Source organism: Coturnix japonica, chromosome 4, assembly GCF_001577835.2.
Source record: "Coturnix japonica isolate 7356 chromosome 4, Coturnix japonica 2.1, whole genome shotgun sequence".
Classification (NCBI taxonomy): Eukaryota; Metazoa; Chordata; class Aves; order Galliformes; family Phasianidae; genus Coturnix; species Coturnix japonica.
Genome location: NC_029519.1, coordinates 19,292,543 through 19,310,963, shown reverse-complemented (window position 1 = coordinate 19,310,963; position 18,421 = coordinate 19,292,543). Strand labels below are relative to the sequence as shown.

The window sequence follows — 18,421 nt, the reverse complement described above, 5'->3', positions numbered from 1 at the left end:
TGTGAAGCACCACTTACTTGACCATATCAGCTATAATTCTTGGAACGTGTAGTACTGGAACTACAGTCATAGTTTTAAATACTGTGTAAAACATCTGCTCCCACTAAACACAATATAGAGCAGAGGATATTTGCAAAAAAGATGCATATATTTGACTGCCTATAAGGCATGCCAATCTTGGCTTGTAATTGCATATTGTATCTTTACGTTTTGGTATGCATATGAAAATGCCTTTATTCTAGGAAGTTTCCAAAGCACATAATTCGCAAATTATAGACTTCAATCTCATAAATAACTAAAGTTATTTATTAGTTATGCTGCAGATAATTCACTCTAATTAACCCAGTGATAGCACTGGAAGATCCTCTTTATCTAACTGCCAGATAATCTGCTCTGAGGCCAGAAACTGTAAGCAGAGCAATTCAGGAAGGGTACCTTGCCAGAAGATTTGGTTCTACACCTTTTATTAATTTACATTTTTGCTCCACTTACACATAACTTAGGATAAAATGATTCCAATGCACAGAAAAGAGCTTAAAAACCTACTACTGTATGAGAAAGCTTCCACATGTAGTATAAAGAATTTTGTCCGGAAACTCAAATTTTGTAAGGCACTCCCACAGGATGAACGTTCAGTGATGTCTGACAAAACGCAAATTACTGAGCAGGAACTAACCTCTTAGCTATTCTCCTTTCCATCTACTTTCTTTCCTCAAATACACAGAATTACAGTGGTGTCTGACTATTCTGTTAAAAATAAGCTCTCTCTCCATGTATTCTGACACCTTTTCAAATAGAAAAAAATATTAAGGTGAGTTTTCATTTGCTCTAGCAAATATTTTTTTGTTTTTTATAAATTGTGATTTCTCAATAAGTGTTGTCAATTTTTATCTCATGTTGTTGCAATGCCAAGTCTAAGGCTAGACATATGAAAAGCAGGGCATAGGCCAACAATGAAGGCACCAGTGTAAATGTATTGAAGAGTAATATCAGGTCAGGCAGTACCACCCCACCAGGTCCCAGAAAGGCATTAAATATCCATCAGAAAGAGGGAAAAATCTGCTGCGCTGGGGACAGATTCTTCTTCATAGTCAGCAAGGAGAAGCCTTGGGCTGGTTCTGCAAGGCCTAAAGTTAGAGGAAATTGATCACTTTTTCCTCTCCTTTTGTAATACCTCATTTATAACAGTTAATGATTGTCTGTTTATCTCAGCAATCAAATAATTTGAGATGTACTTAAGCAAGAAGATCAAGAACTGTTAGTTACTGATAAATTGGTGTTCCTTAAGCAACAACTACTCATGACCAGCACTCAGAATTTCAATACAAAGTGACAGTGATAAGGAATTACTGAGAAGGAGCTCACCTCAGACTTGCTCAGTGTAACTTGGTCAGCCATAAGCCATTGTATAGTAAGACAAAGTGAAATGCAACAAAAACATGAAATAGAAAGGCAACAAACAGGGAACTTACTGAATGGTACTCTAATTGTATGATCTCAGAATCCATTATTTATAAATGAGAACAGCAAAAAAACCAAACCAAACCAAACAAAAAAAAAAACAAAAAACAAACCAACAAAAACCCACCACTATCATTAACTACTCATACAAGCAAACAGTCTAAAACATCTTCATGTCTTGCCTAACCTCTTCAGTCACAAAAAGCAAATCTACCTACACAATTTTACCTCTTCTCTTACATAACACAGACAAACAAATCATGGTAAAACACTGTCAAGTAAGCTTTCTTTATCTAGAACTGCAGAGAGTGAAAAGAAAAAAAAAGAACAGGGAGTCTTAAAGTATTTGAAAGATGAAACCATCTGTTTTTTTCATTCCTTGCTATTTTGGTATGAGCTAAAATTATTTTAATGGTAGTTCTTACAATGGAATTAATCCAGCATAATTTAAAATGAAGCTCTGAAGCATACTTAAGACTAATTTTGTAACAATAAAACCATACAGCTTCTTGGAGTGCCTGAGTCAGGATTATCTGATGATTTTCGTTTATTCACATACTTTTGTCACTAATAACCATCCATAACTACTAGAAATTCAAATTTTAGATTGAACCCTTAAGTTCAGATTCAAGTTTGCTTTGCTCTATAAATCTATGAGATTCCTTCATCTCAAAGTATTATAAAATTCAATTCTATTTTCACCCTCTTGTGAAGAAAAAACAATTTGAAAATATTTTAGGGAATTCACCTTTAATGAGTTAGTGGGACTACTTTGGGATTATTCTTGGATTCCAGCCCATGAATACTTAGTTCAACCTAACATAAATTAATAAATAAATGAATCACAAAATGTCTGCTATATTTGGTATGAGTCTACATCATTTACCACTATAAATGACAACACTTCAGTTAGAGCACTATAAATCAGAATTGATCTCAAACTCATTTTTGTCAATTGACAAAAATGTCAATTTTTGACATTAAGGGAATACCGTTAGCTAGTTGTACAGAGGCAACAGATAACTTATTTCTTCTTTTACACTTTATGTAAAAATGCATGTGCTGATTAAGATTTACAGATTTCAAGATTAACTTTCATATAATTTAAAATCAATAATGCACATAAAGAAATGCTGCATTGGCAGCATGTAGGTGAGAGCTACTTGGATATTAATTGCTTGGAGTGGAGACAGGAGAAATAATGAGACACTGTACTCAGAAGCCTGTCTCTGTTTTAGATGCAGTTTAGATGCATAGCCTACTGACACAGCCTCCACAGTACCTACCTCCTCCTCTCCCTCTTGACCCCATTCCAGCTAAACCCGCATGTTATGATGCCCTTTCCCGACACTCAATGCTTCTGCATTGTCAACAGCAAAGAAAGCAAGCTCTGTGAAGTAGTATAAGCTAGAGCAGAACTATCACGATTCATCCCTAGCATGGTACATGAGGCAAAGCTAGAGGAGGAGAGCCTTGTTCTGGCTGCGCCCTATTGTACCACCCCAATCCCCCAACACCTTCCTGCCAGGTCTCCAGACACCTGATCACCATACTGGAGCGTGGCAGTAAGAAAGGTTCCTGCAGAAAGGCAGCCCTGGTCTGCCTTTTGTAGCACACCAGCACAATAGATATGTCCTGCCACGAGGAAAAGTGCTAAGAAGAGAATTAGAGCACAGCTTTTGCCAAAGGTTCTGTATAGCTAAATGTTTTGATGGGCATTTCAAATAATAGGTAGCAGGATAAAAAGGAATAATTACCATCTAAAATCCATGTCTCTGTATACAAGACTACTTATATAGTCTATCATTTTAAGGACACTACCACGTAATTTATTATATTGTTATTTTCATCTGGAAAATGTTAAGTGCCTATTACCTATATAATATAGAGAATATTGTTGGACATGTATGGAGAGTAAATGCTGAAATCCCAATCCTAAAATGCTGTATGTTTATTATGATACATTATTTCAATCAAGAGATAATTTCTCAGTGTTGTGTTTTTGTTTTACTAGATATCTGTCTGTCCACATTTTAGTTTTATAGATTGAATATAACAGCTGTATCCAGAACAGTGTATTTTTAATTTAGGAGATCACATTCCAGTACTTAAAACGGCTGTTGACATGACTGATTAGTAAAATCAAAACCTTTTAAAACTTTTTAAAATATTCAAATATCTCTCTTAAATTCTGCAGATCCATAGATATAGAGAGTTATTTCACTGGGCAAGAAACCTATCTGACTAGAAAACGATATGAAAGCAGTGGTGAATACGTAAATAAAAGATTTAAAACAAAGAAAAGCTTTATACATATAACAGTGATTAAAAGTCTAGATACACTTGCTAGAAAAATTATCAGAATTTAATAAAAAGATATATATATATATTTTCCTAAAATATACTAGGAAAATAAAAACCTCAGACAACTTAGACATAAACCTTAGGAGTGTAGAAAAGCCGAAGTGCTCAAAATTCACTTCTGTCATCAATTTGGAAAGAAGGAAGCAGCTGTATTCCTTCTGCATGATGCTGAAAATGTCTAGAGATAAAGCAACATTTCTATGGGACACTATTTTCAAACCAGACACATGAGGAATTTGAGTGGAATGAGCTGCAAAACACTTTGAAGCTAATATTCTTATATAATGGATTTTGACTCACTAATGTAAATTCATTTTTTCCTACTCCCTGGCATACAGCACAAACCTTAGCTCTATGTTGCCACCAGGTCTTCATACAATTATGTTCCCGCTAGCTAATTCTAAAACAGTGCCAGTCTATTGCTAACTCAACTATTCTAACTAATCTAAAGCTTCCTTTTAAATTGTATTTTCAAAACAGTGAACCTGAAAACGTTAGTGATTTGCTAACCCAGAACAAGTGCAACAAAACCACACACACACACAAAACCCACAACAAAAACAAACAAACCCAAACAACACCAACTCAACAAAACCCCAACTTTCCAAGCAGCATGCATTCAGCTTTGATGGTTCCAGTCTCAGCTGTCTGATGGCCTCTGCCATTTTTATTGCCGTGCTGTAGTTGTACTTGATCTCTGCTGGGCCAAATCTATTACTTCATAAAGAAACACTCTGACTGAGAATCCTTCAGGATTGCTACTGAACACACAGGGGCCTATGATATATAAGGCTGGGTGATCCATTGCCCTCTCTGTATAAGGTCCACTCAGTTGTTTCACATGCACTCGTCAACAGTATCAGTGGGCTTTCCCTCCCCACTGCCTGGCCACCTCCTGCCCCAGTGTGGGCTATGCAGGAACAACTCTGTCTCCCAGGGCCAGTTTTCCTCAACAGGCCATAGCTGATGGCTGTGGAGCCTCTTTCAGATCCACATGTTCCCAAGGAGCCATGCTTCCTTGTATCTGTATAGACCTGTCATATAGGCCAACTGCATGCTGGATCCCTCACAAGCATGGAGAGGACAAGCAAAGTGGGTAATCAATATTATTTTGGTCTTACTTCTTAGCATATACAAAGTCACTTCTTTCTATCACACACAGTCTTTCTAGCTTGGCTTATAACACACTTTTGAAGCTGTGCCTCCCATTTATTTTTTTTTTCCTCCCCTATGATAGGAACCAAATGCAAACATCAGTTATTAATATACTTTGCAATTCTGTCACATCTGTTTAAATTTCATACATTTTTGCAAATGCACATCCAGATAATTCTATGGATGCTTTCCCTTCACTTTGATGACCCTTCCAACAGATTACTGGGATCCTGCTGCTTAGTCTGCTATCTACCCACTTGTAACTTACAGTATTAAATCTACAATAATTAGAGAATGTTATCTACAATAATTAGACTTTCCTTTTTCAAGTCCCTGTAGATTGCTTTAGATTACAGTTTAGAATAAGGAACTGTTATTCAGACAGAGAGCTGAGACACTGACATAACATGGTATACATTTCTGCTAATTTAAGGTTTCAGAATCAGCTTCACAGATTACTTAAAGCGTAGCTTTCACACATTTCACTGAAATGATGTGAAATGTTCGCTGCTACATCAGGATTATCATGCCAACAACTAGAAAACCTGACATATAATTATTATCCACTTATGAAGCATTTAGAGAATCCCTGTTGGGAGCAAGAGGCAGGAAAAAGAAATCAGTTTTCCACAGCAGAGTTCGGTTGCCTTCATCCCAGGAACATCATTTTGTAATCCTCAGCCTCAATCATAATTTATCTTTATCTTCTGGCACAAATTAATAAGTACTCACACAGACAACATAATTGACTGCATGTTTCTGACTCATTCTTCAAGTGGGGTCCACAAAGAACAAATTCTCAGAAAGTTACAGTATGAAGAAAATGTACTATGTGTGCATAAGATAAAGTAAGCATGAGAACTGAGATGATGCAAACAACATTTGCAAAACTGATAATGCTGTTTGATACAGATAACATTCTGGACTCTTAAAAGAGGAAATCAATAATTTTCCTTCCACATTTCATAAAATGACACCATGTCACACCACAAGTTCACAACTCTTAGCTCACCAGACCAGAAAGCTTTAACTATCAGCTCCTGATCAGAGATTTTATGCAGGAGGTGGAGGCATTTTGCAGTGAGACAAACTTGAGCTTCCTTTTCAGCTTTGTAGAAGACTGCTCACCTCACCAAGCACAGATCCTTTTTTCCTCTACTTGGCCACAGCTGCCTACCCCACTTCCACCTCTTATTGCCTAACACCACTACCTACTTCGCCTCCACTCATCTCCTCCTGGCAGCAGGGGATGACCATTCTCTCTCAGATTATTCTACAGGCACTCTGGTCTCCTCTCTGACCTCCTCATACTTTAACTGTTTCCTGCCAGCTCCCTTCTAGACAGCCTTTTTGTCAGTTTCTGCTGTCTGAGATAACTTTTCTGATTTTCATTTCCTTTCCTAAGTAGTGTTTGACTTCCCTTCACATTTCTTCTCTCGTTCCACCTCCTCCTTTTAACATCTACTTGCTCGGTCCTTCCCGATGCATTTTCACCTTTCTGCTTTTCACACACAACCACAGCGACTTTCAGCTTCTCATAACCCCACCACCTCAAACAAGACATTTTCATGTCTCATTTGATGGCTTCAAGGGATGGGAGATACAATGTTACCAAGATACCCTCCCCAAGATAAGTGGTGAAAGTTCTGATGAACCCTACATTGGTCTCTAGGGTTCAGGAAAGTCTGTTGGAACAGATAATTTTAATGTAATTTTTACATGAGTTTTGCATGCATATATCTAAGCTTGAATAAGCTCTTCTGGTCTAGCAGGGCAGCTTGTAGGAGCCCCATCTCATACACAGGGATTTTGCAGTTGAGTATTGAAGAAGCTCTTATTCTTTTAAGAAACTGCATTTTCTACTACAAGCACCGAGGAAAAGAATAATAATAGTTTTTTAAAAAGGTAGATTCCCAGTGATTACAAATCATCAGAGAAAATGAACACCAAAGGATGTGGTATCCTCCCTCATACTGTGCTGATGGCGCACTGGCAATTTGCTTTGCATGGAAAATTACTACATTCAAATTTGGACTTTGCTTAGGAAGCACGGAATGTTGGAATTTCTATTAACAGAGTTGCAGAAATCTTTATAGTAGGCATGTCAATCATTTAAGTTGTACATAGAAAGCTGAAAGTACTTTTTGATACAAGATTATTCTCTTTGTCAACAAAGTTAAAGCATCCGATCCAAGCACAAAGTAACTATTTGATTAAGATAAGATTTCCAGAATCATTCAACACAAGAATTATCAGTTCCAAATTTTTTGTGGAAAATTCCAGTGCTTTTGGCAGCTTTACCACAGTATCTTCTAATTCAAGGTGGAAAAGAAATGAAGTCCATATTGCACGTTAAACATCAGAGCAAGTAGTTAAAGCCTGGTAGAGTTGCTATAAACAGTTAAGATAGGTTTGCAATCAGGTAGCCCTGAGCTTTATTACCTGAGGCGCAGAAACAGCCTTGCCCAAAGGTGGAGGCAGACAGCCTTTGCAGACGATAACGTTCTGACTTTCAGAGCTTTGCTCGATCAGAGCATAAACTTTTCACTATCACTAACTGAAAGTAAAGGAAGCCTTCCTCAAGAAATCTAGCCTTCATCCCTGATTTGCTGTAAGGAACTTGTATTTTGTAAAACATATTGATACACAAGGTGCACGTTATTCTAGCTGTGAGGCAGGCAGTTTGATAAATGCCCGAGTGAGAAATGCACAAAGAGAAATTAACATAAAATTATCATTACACAGTGATAAGAGCTCATGCAGTGGTTGAGTAATTTCACTTTCCTATTTATAAATCTGGAAGCGATCTCAAAATACGTTACATAAAATGCAATGAAGAGCACTATCCTGCATGATCATAAGCATACGTTTCTGCAGATGATTTGAGACTGTCTCTGTCCCACATTTGACAGAAAGCATTTGCTATAAGAGATCTTGGCCTTGTAAACAGCCGTCATGTGCAGGAAGAGCAAGATGGGCTAACAAGTTTCAGATGGCTTAAAGAAAGCTTTCCTTGTCATTTTGAAATGAGGGTAAGGAAAGTAGGAAAAAAAAGAAGAAAGAAAAAAGAACATGGAGAGGGAGTTGTAGGTATGAGAAGAAACAGGATTGAAAAACTTCAGGTAGGAGCACAAACTGTACAGACAGGTTTAAGATAATAAATGATCCTTTGACAGACACAGGTTTAAGATACTAAATGATCCCCTTTTGCATTCCAGTTTAAATAGTTTTAGATACTAATTCCTTCAGCTTTGCTTAGTGAATGATAAATGTTTGAAGTCTGTCTGTGAAATGGCAAGTTTAGGAGGTTGAAGTAGCTTTTGTCCACAGAAGGTAAATCAAAGTGACTCTAGAGAGAAAAACCCACACTGCGACCATACAGCTGATGGTTTTAACCGCCACATGCCTAAGCAGCCTCTGAGCATCAAGAAGGCGAGCAAACACTGGGGCAGACATTCATCCTAACTACTGCTGTCAGCTCCAGAACCCAACCCTTCAGGGTCATCATGTTACAATTGATACTTTTACACTAGTTAAGTTCATAGTACAACTGCTTTCAAAGAAAATCCTCTATGTGAATTCATATAGCCCACACAAGACTATACCACAGTCAGAGAGTTGCCGAGAGTTGCTGGTATATAAAAAGCTGCATTTCCACTGTTTACTGTTTTTAGTTCTCAATTAGTTCTTTTTATGAAGAATGAAAAAAGTGAAAACTTTTCACATAAAAAAATCAAAAGAACTTAGAGTCAGAATAAGGTGAAACAGCAATTGAAATTGGTTAGGTATAAGCGTAGCTACTGAATGTGAAACTAATGGAATGGATATGGGTGGGTCAGGCAAGAGTAACTTCTGAGGGATTGCTGTTTCTCATTTATAACTCTTTTAGGAGCATCTGCAAGTTGTGGAAATTAAGAAAATGAGTAAATACATCTCTACATCTAGCAGCCTGTAACAAACAAATTCCAAACACAGCTATAATTCCTTCAGAAGAGTTTGTTTCAAAATCAGCTAAAGACTTGTGCAGGGTTTAAATCCATCGTGAGGAAGAGGTGTGTAAGTGAGGTTACAATGCAGATTCCTGGCCAAAGCTCTGGAGGGCAACAGAGCCACAGATTGTGTTTTGAGTGATTTCGGAAGTGGCACTAAACAGGAAGTGTGCAAAATAGAGCTCTAACAGGTGGCAGGGAGAACAGACATTCACAGTCCGATCTGCAGCTGTGCAGCTCATCTCTCTATCACATCTAGATAAGTCATATGATTTTCTCCTATGGTTCTAATATGCTAGTTATAAAGAGACAATGAGTACCTAAGAATGCAACGGCCATCAGACGTACAGCCCTGGAAGGCCTGTAGTCACTCACAGTCTCCACCTGCAATTCCATTTTGCAAAATGCTTTAAAATATTTCATTTAATGTTATAAATTCTACAGCTGAGATAAATGTAACGCAACAGAAATTATGCCAACAATAATTTGCATGTCTTATGTGACTGTCTCAACATTTTCCAGTTTTGCTATAGCAACAGGAATGTGAAAGGCTTAATTTGTTTGAAATTCTGCAGTTTATATTCTGCATAACTTGAAGTACTATCTTTAAATATTGGATAGCTGCTCATGGAGGATACAGGCACATATGAAGCCATACTTTGCTAACAGGCTTGTTAAGATCTCATTACAACAGTCTGCTTAATTCCTATTAAATTGATATTGCAGTTTGTTTTTTTTTTCCACGCTTGCAGCACTCATTCCATATATTCCTCCAAAACATTATAGAATTGCCTAGAGTTTTCCCATGGATTTAAGTGAGCTTTGTTACCATAAATATGATAAGAAGTGGGACTGTATTTCCCACTACTAATGAGAGCAACGTCTCATATGTTACATGTCTTAGTATGCACAGGAAAACTGAATCAGGTTTAATTTAAAAGCAGCAGAAAGCCAGCTGTTGTTCCATACAAAAGAATTCAGCCTTACACTATTAGCTACCCTACAAAATTACTGAAGTATTACTTTTATGTTTACTACTGCAACAAGAAATGCTTAACATAAAAATCAGAATCGAAGGAAATGATAGCCATTACAACAATCCTATGGGCAGATCTGTATCAGCAGCTGCACAGGGTTATCTTTACCCAAACAGCAAGCAGCACTTACACACAGGGTACTCAGTTGGAAGGAAGAAAATATTAGTAAAGCAGCAGGAGAGAAGGCTACAATCCCACCTTACTGAAGTGTTTCGCATCTGAAAGGAAACCTGAATTTAATTCAATCTTCAGCTTTCATGCTACTTGAATACCACATGCTGAATCAGATGGTACGATTTCTGCTACCTGAGCACGATATACTTTTCAGGAACGACCAATTCCAATAGCACTGTGTACTATAGTGGCAAACTACTGAACAAACTCTAAAATGTGGATTTCAAGGCAGCTAAAATGAGTTGATTCTACCAATACCTTCAGGAAATATTTACAGCAAGCCTGTTTGCAGTTTAAACTGTTTTGTTGGTTTGCTTTTTTTTCTTTTCTTTTTTTTTTTTTTTTTTGCATTTATAACTCATAACTAGTGATAGCAACTCTCAAAGCATTAAACAAGAAAACAGTTGATCCCAGTTTGTAGCTACTAGCCTTTAGAGACTGTATTATACTTCAGTTCCATAAAAGAATAACTGCCATCACAAACCATAACATAGCACTGAAATACTGTTGTTCAAAATCTGCTACTTAAGTTTATTAGCTCTATGCTTTGCAATGCTCAAAGAAAAGGAGACAGATGTACTTACCCTTTGTTCCAATAAGCAAGAATATATAGAAGCACCAGTCAGATGTCATAGCTGTCCTTCAGCAATTTAGTGAATAAAGTCAATAAACAGTGTCCCTTAAAGCTTAAGCTGCTGGTAAGCAGTGCCTCTGACAGCCTTCAGCAGTGCATGAAACAAGCTCCCTTCTCTTCCCTGGCTTCCTCGTCTGCTCTCCTTTTCACTGGGTCTCTCTCTTCCCCTCCTTGGCACACAAACACACCCCACCGCAGAGAGACTGGGGAGAAAGTTTCAGGGGCACACGCCAGCTCCTCTGCTCTGCCTGATGTGCCGGGGCTGCTCTGTCCAGTGGTAGGAGAAGGCTGGGCTGTGTGCATGGACACAGGTCCACCCTGGGGAGAGCTGCTGCTGCACAAAACACAGCCAGATCCAGAGAACTGCCATCAATAGTCCAGTTTTGTTTTTCTTTTCTTTTTTAAAGTCGCAATACTGGAGGAGGCCTGAAAAACACAATTTTATTAAGGCAACTCTGTTTGAAACTAAATATTTTGCACAGTTTAGATAAAAGCTGGTGGTTTTTCAAGTAAGGGGAAGTGAAATGTATAAACACAGCCCTTTCTATCCATCCGGCCCCTCTCTGAAATGCAGAAAAATGCATAAAGTAATTTATTTCCAATAACAGCACATCACTATTTTTACACATTAACCATTAATGGCAACTGTAGCAAAAATAATTAATCTGAGAGAACAAAGATGTTCAGAAACATATACTATGTGGAAGTAAGTTTTTTCAGACGCTCTCCTTATTTGAGTACTTTGAAAGTTCCCCTCTGCCCTTTGGCTTGGCAGTTTCCAATAGATCCAGCAGGTATCACCTAAACTCAACCACATGCATACACAAGCAGTTATAAAAATCTTTTTCAGTCTTGTGAAGGCTAACAGTTGCCAGTATAGTGAGATATATTTCAGAGAGTCAGTACTGAGATGAACTCAAGGGGAGGAGTTAAATTTTATCTGTCCTGAAAGAGATACTGAGCATTTATTATTATTTTGGTTCAAAAAAGCTCTGTATTTCCAAAGGTTTGTAAAGATGGCCCAGGCCAGAGAATGCTGGTAACATGTCACCAGTCACATCAGATCCTTGGGAAGAAAGCATCTCAGACTAAGGAAGTGCACACATGCATGATCATGTGCATGAGAAGGCATATTTAGAGACTGGGAAAAGCCTACACCATAGGCAAGAACAAAGTCTGCATTGTTGCTATGGCAAAGTTGTCTGCAAAATAGATATTACAAACTGTCAGTCATTTTGTTTCTAACATAAAATGAAGACAAAATACAGGGGGTAAAACAAAAGGTTCTTGCTTACGGAAGCCCCCCAAAAACCTGTTGGCATCCACTACGCCAATGCTGGTATTAGGCAAGTGCCTGAATAAAAATGGGCTAGGGAGCTATAGAAGATTTCTTTTATAGAGTGAAAACTACTTTTGAATCATTTCAAATAAAGCTACAAACAACCTTTCAAAGGTTAACACGTAAACAGCCTATGGCTAATGTCTGGGCTATACAAAATGGTCTTCCAAGGTGTGAAAATTAGAGGAAGAATCTGTGCAGGAAGAATGACAAATACACTTTCAATAAATACAGCTGGAAAAAAAATAAAATAAAAGCTCTGCATCTTAACTGCAGGGTGAGATAGGAATGATGTTCTAGGGAAAAATTCCAGAGAAAGTGCTCTTTAGCAAGGCTTCCTCTTTGGTCTTCTCATCAAGTCACCTCCATTTGAGACTGGAATTTATATATTTTGGGAATATGATACTTTCACATGCCAATACAATGAAATGAGGAAGCTGTTTCTTCAGAAACAGTCTGATCTATTACAAGAACCTCAAGATAAATCTGGAAAAAAGATAACCACAAAAAGCAAGACATACCACCCACGTGTTTTCTGAAGCTCTTCCCCAGTAGGGAATTGTCACTGCCAGCTAATGCCTTCCTTTTTTTCGAAGACCTATAGCAAGTATACTCATTAAAGCTAATTCTGTTGCTAACACATGCTCTATGGAAAATCCACTGAGATTTTTGCTCTTCATCAACATTTTTAATAAGAATACATAAAGCAGCAGAACTTTCTGGCCTTTAGGAGAGATCCATAAAAAAGACATTTACTCTCTCAGTGCAGTTCTATTCAAACCAAGGAGCTACAGTTAGACAAAAACAGGTATACTTAGAATATGGAGCCAAAGAATCAGTAGAAGGAAGCTCGTTATTAGAACATTAAATAAGACATTATTGGCTTTTAAAAAATAGTTTAGCCTTACCCTACTTTAAAACATCTATACATTTTTGTGCATTAGAAAGGCAGTAAGGACTTTCCACATGTCTAAACCATAAAAAGCTATAAAATATTGGTGTTTTAGAGTTCTGCTTTCAAGAACACAACAGACTTTACATGTTTATTCATTCCAGAGCAAGGAAATAACATTAGAATAACATATTACTGCTAAAGAAGTCATTCAGTTTCAGTAGGATGGTCATCATTTGCTTATATTTCTCCTTAATTCTGTAATAATACTCCAAAAATATCACAGAAGCACATAGTATGGATTACGATGTCTCCTTTTCCTCATCTTAAACTGAAAGCACTATAAAACAAAAGGTACTATTGTCAGATATATAGGGAAAAAAACAAATATTCAACTAACAACTAACATTGTGCAAGAGACTGTCAGAAAATATGCAAATAAATCCGAATAATTAAAGTTATTATTTTACTGAGAGTCACTTCATGTGAGCACCAGGAATCAAATTAGGCATACAGGGACTAGAATAAAATAATCCTAACTGTGAAGCACTTTAAGATAAACACTTCTAGAAAAAAAATAGCACTTCATAGTCTTATTTCCTACAGTTCAAGTTTGATGCTGTATAGAAGGAATCTCGTACAAGTAAACAAATCATATCTGTGTATATTACCTTTGTAAATATCACAATTAAAAAAAAAAATACTGACCTGTAAATCATTGCTACTGTGGAAATAAAACAGAATTTATTTTTATCTTGGAGAATAAGGTGTATTTATCCACGGGCTGCAGCTTCACCCTTCAAGGTTAACAAATATCTCAAACTCTAAGTGTGGCATACTCAGTATTACAGCTGACAAACTTCAAGCAGTTTCACCAGTACAGGTGCAAGCAAGCTATGTTTTAATCTATGGGGAGAAGGTAAATGCATATAAATTCTACCTGCTGTTGCATTGCTCCAAGTACTAAGTAGTACAGATCTACATAAGAGTTATTATTACTCTTTTCTAATGTGGGAATTTTTCTTGGTTTAAGAGATGTTGCACTGCATACTAAATCAAGGACTGATGAGACAATAAGTATATCAGTGGTGATTTTGTAACCCTAAGAGCTGCTCATTAAGAAAAGGAAATCTTTAGATTAAAATACCATCAGCTGTTGTCAACTGCTTTACTTCCACAGTGAAAAAACAGGATTGCTGAATGATCACTGAAATCAACGGGACCATCCAGTCACAGAGAATATATAGTTCATGTATAGAAAGAAAGAGAACCTTTTGCTTTCTCAGCTATTTGATGGACAGTACTTAGGTTTTGTATTATAGCAAAATGAGAAATTAATATACAGACAAAATTTCAGAACATAGCATTTGAAATGTAAATTCATTATGCATGTCAATCTTACAATCCCAATCATTTAATTGTGGAAATTAACTTAATTGGCTAAATTATAATTAATTTACACTGCTTTTAAAGCCCCCATCAGCATGCTTTACAGATACTGTGATTGAGAATAAGACATTAATATTTTACACGGTGACTGTCATCTTTGGAGGATATACTTTTCATTTAGCACTTCCCTATATTTGGAGAAAGGTAAGCTAAAGAACCCCATAGGAAAAGTGTAAGAACATGCAAGTATCATAAGCAGAAAGAGGACCTCATCTACAGCAGTTCTTCCCAAACCATAAGCTGCACTCAGTGCTTTTATCTATCTCAGACACTTGGGGCTCAATCAGTATTGTAGGAGTATGTTATCTTTTCATAAAGATTACTGTTCCCCATTGCACAGCTGCAGAGATTTAATAGGATTTATATACCAAAACTTGAAGAGCTTGGGGCACTGGGCCTAACAGTCCAGGATAACTACACAAGGACCTCTGCAGCAGTATCTTCTGACTTCTCATTTCTCTCTCCAGGCCTCTTATCAGCACAGCTGCAGCTGAGCTGGGATTACTGGCATTTGCTTCTGGAGGAAGGGAAGAGACCTTCCTCCATTGGAAAAATGATCTGAACTCAATGTTTTCTCTTGGAGAAGTTTATTACAAGGTAACACAGTTTTTTGTTTGTTTGTTTGTTTTTTCTCCAGCATATTTATATGTCCAAGAAGTGTCTCAGAACAGAAAGTGGCAGATACCAGTTCCCCCACATTTATTTTAAGGTAAAGCAATGGCATAAAATTTGGCTGTAGTGCCACAGAAGGTCAGAAGAGAGCAAAATTAGTCCAAGACAACAAAGGGCTTCCCCCTAAGCTACTTAGATAAAAACATCAGTACTCAGTCAGTTAATCTATCCTCCCAATAAACAGGATTCTTCTTTCACCTCTTGCTTTCCCAAAGCACTGTTTCCAGAGCTTTTTAGTCCCTGCCCTTGCCAACTGCCCTTTACCTCTTCCTGACGCTAAAGGAGTCCACTTCCCAGCTGTGGTGCGATCCTTCAGGTTTTAGCTGAAGACAAACTTTTCAAATGCAAGTAGCTAAATAAACAATATTGGAAGGCGTGACATTCATAGTACATTCACTAGAGATCTTTTAACACAAGATTGTCATATCATTCTTTGAGAAAATGAACTCTAAAAACATGAAGTATATAAAGCATCGAGAAGGCAAAACTAAGGCTTCAATAGCTCAACTATGAGAACCTTTGCGTTAGAGAACTATCAAAGCCAATTTCAAAGCTGGAGAGAAATATTCATGTGGTACCAGGATCGCCAATCCTAGCAAGGTAAAGTTCATGAAAGGAATATTCGGGTCCATGTAAAGGCAAGCAAAAGGAAGTCATTGCCTTTGAAGAACCCCGCTCAACTTCCATCAACCAACTTAAATGTCAGTAGTTTATACACTTGTAAGGATTCAGCTAAAGTCAATATTCATCTACCACTAAATTTATGATTACACATATTTCTGCTAAGCAACAAGGAAAACCAGAACAGGTTTCTCTGAACTTTTGAAAATGCCATCTGTGTGACTTCCATATAACCTTGTACAAACATAGTGAATGGTGACAATAATGAACACATGGTAGTTGTAAATACCCAAAAGGTTATTTACAGGAAAAACTCACCCGTATAGAAGCCTTCAGTCTACTGGGAACCGCTGAGGCAATCTCCACCAAGGAGCCATCTCCAAGGGATGCTACCTTAGTGGTGGTCAGCCCTTAAAGGAAGTCTAGAGAAGGTGGAGTCAAACTCCACCCCTTCCAGGAGCACAGCTAAATTACTCTCACCTGTGTTCCCACAGCTGACCCAACACTTGTCTCAGCTGATTAATCAGAGGTTCAGGCTGTGATTTATCTATATCTAATACTGCTGTCTTTAAGAAGCATAAAATGAAAATGGCTTGTTAGAGCTATAAGAGATGCTGGTTTTTGAAACAGCTGTTAAGCCTGTGGTGAAGGAGTCAACATTATCAGAGATTTTTTGTTTGTTTGTTTAGATGAGCTTTCCTTCCTTTCTTCCATCTAAGTTGTTCATGAAAATATCAGTGTATCTATGAGTGGTTTGAGCCAACATGAGGAACCGATTTCAGTTTAATCATACAGTTCAAAAGCACTGTGCATGAAACAAGTGGAGAAGACATTTTCAAAGTAATCACACAGAATGACGGGTTAAATCATAGGAAGTTATGATCTCTAATTCTTTCTTACTTGTTTCCAGATTTTACATTTAAATAAAGCTTGAAACTGCTAGGCTTGCAAGACTGAGAGTTTTTTTTTACAAAATCAGCATTTAAAGCATAAAAATATGCGGTATTTTCTCCTACTGTTTGGATGACTAACATTACATATTATTTTCCCCTTGGTGATACTTCATTCTAATTATCTCAAATGTTCTGACACTATTAAGAATATAGATTGTAATGAATAATTTGATAACTGAATATTATTGAATATTTGTGGGTTTTTTTGTTTTGTTTTTCTTTTTAATCTGAGTCTGATTTCTATGTTAACTCTAGAAAAAATCTTCATGGTAGAGACAAAAACCCTTAACAGCCCTAGAAAATCACTAGCATTGCGGTGGTTTGTTGCAACTCATGCTCTCCTTTCTGGTTCAGTTCAGGACTATTTTTGGTTCCAAAATGTGCCTCCAATAAGAGAAACAGGTCATTATCTTCCCCTTGATCCCTTCTACGCTTCTCTATGATATGAGAGAATTGAACAAAATCTTCTTCATTCTGCTTAAAAGCTTTAAATGTTGGTCTATGACATGAAAGAAAGCAATACGATCAGTACTGGTCAGTGATGACACATGCTTATGTTAAAGAAAGCAGCAGGAGCCATCATTATGCTTTGTAAGGATGCTGATACCATTTTGGTGCATGTGTGCTCTGAAATTAAGTCTTCAGAGTGCTCAGGCAGATGAATGCCTAGTTTCTGGATCCTGTTGAAGCAGATTGAAATAAAACTCTCAGGTTCTCCGACTTAAAGATTACAATCCATGTCTGCAGTGACCCAGAAGATGTAATACAGCATTTTACTCACATTGAAGCTATATGATTTCAGTAATCTAACATGCTTTTCAGCTTTACCCTTTACAAAGTGCCTAAAATACACAGTATTTTTCCACAGGTTTTGATCTCAGAGGATTCAAATGTACTTTTTTTGGCTGCCTACATTTCTATTCATCTTCTTTTATCTTCAGACTTACGAGAAAACACAAATTAACTGTTATCATTCTTCATTGATTTTATAATTATCCCAAATGTTAAACAAATAATCAGAAACTCATGGACTCAATTCTAAGAAGAAAGAATTATTATGTCTATGTCTGCTTTACTCAGGCATCATTTGAATACCCTTGTAGTAGAACCACCTTCCTCTAGATCTGTATTCATCAACGTATGCAGACTTACTACTTTCCTTATTACAAAAGATGAATCGATAACTGCATGCTGAAATGGTTTTAGTGTAAATAATTAAATTCAAGTAATGCTGAGTATAAATCCAACATCCTGAGCAGAAGGCACTCAGTATGAGGACTGCCCATGTCTCTGTTTTGAGTAAAGGATTTGGTGTGTCTTCTTATGCCCTCAGCACTTACAATATTTGTGCTAACAGAAATGCTGAGAAGGTTGTGCCATATGGACTCTCCTGAGCCAGGGCTGGCACGAGCAGCACTTACTATCATGATTTTCCCCTGAAATAGCTTTCCCCTACAAGAATGATGCTTTTTTTTTTTTCTTTTTTTTTTTTCTTCATGAAACCATTAAAGGAAAAGCAAATATATCCCTTCAAATTTATCCCATCCAGCCACTTGCTTTAGATTATTGCCCCCATGTGCAATAGAGTGAAACTCAAACATTGCTGACCTGTGAATCCTGCAGTACTGAAGGCGTGGAGCATCTGTTAAGACTGACGTCTTCAAAGCAGGTAAAAGGGAAT

General features: G+C 37.2%; 1 protein-coding gene across 3 annotated transcripts in view; it reads right to left on the bottom strand.

Annotated features, from left to right (window-relative positions):
- The window catches only part of RXFP1 (relaxin family peptide receptor 1), a 47,398-nt gene extending 31,238 nt beyond the window's left edge, over positions 1 to 16,160 (bottom strand). For 2 of the 3 annotated variants that reach the window (XM_015860876.2, XM_015860875.2), the window contains exons 1-2: positions 16,106 to 16,160; positions 10,765 to 11,240 (exon numbers count right to left, since the gene is read on the bottom strand). In XM_015860876.2, coding sequence (XP_015716362.1) covers positions 10,765 to 10,813 — 49 coding nt within the window. In that variant the 5' untranslated portion in view covers positions 10,814 to 11,240; positions 16,106 to 16,160. The remainder of the gene's footprint in view (positions 1 to 10,764; positions 11,241 to 16,105) is intronic. The other variant, XM_015860873.2, reaches the window with a different exon arrangement.
- Positions 16,161 to 18,421: the final 2,261 nt, after the last annotated feature.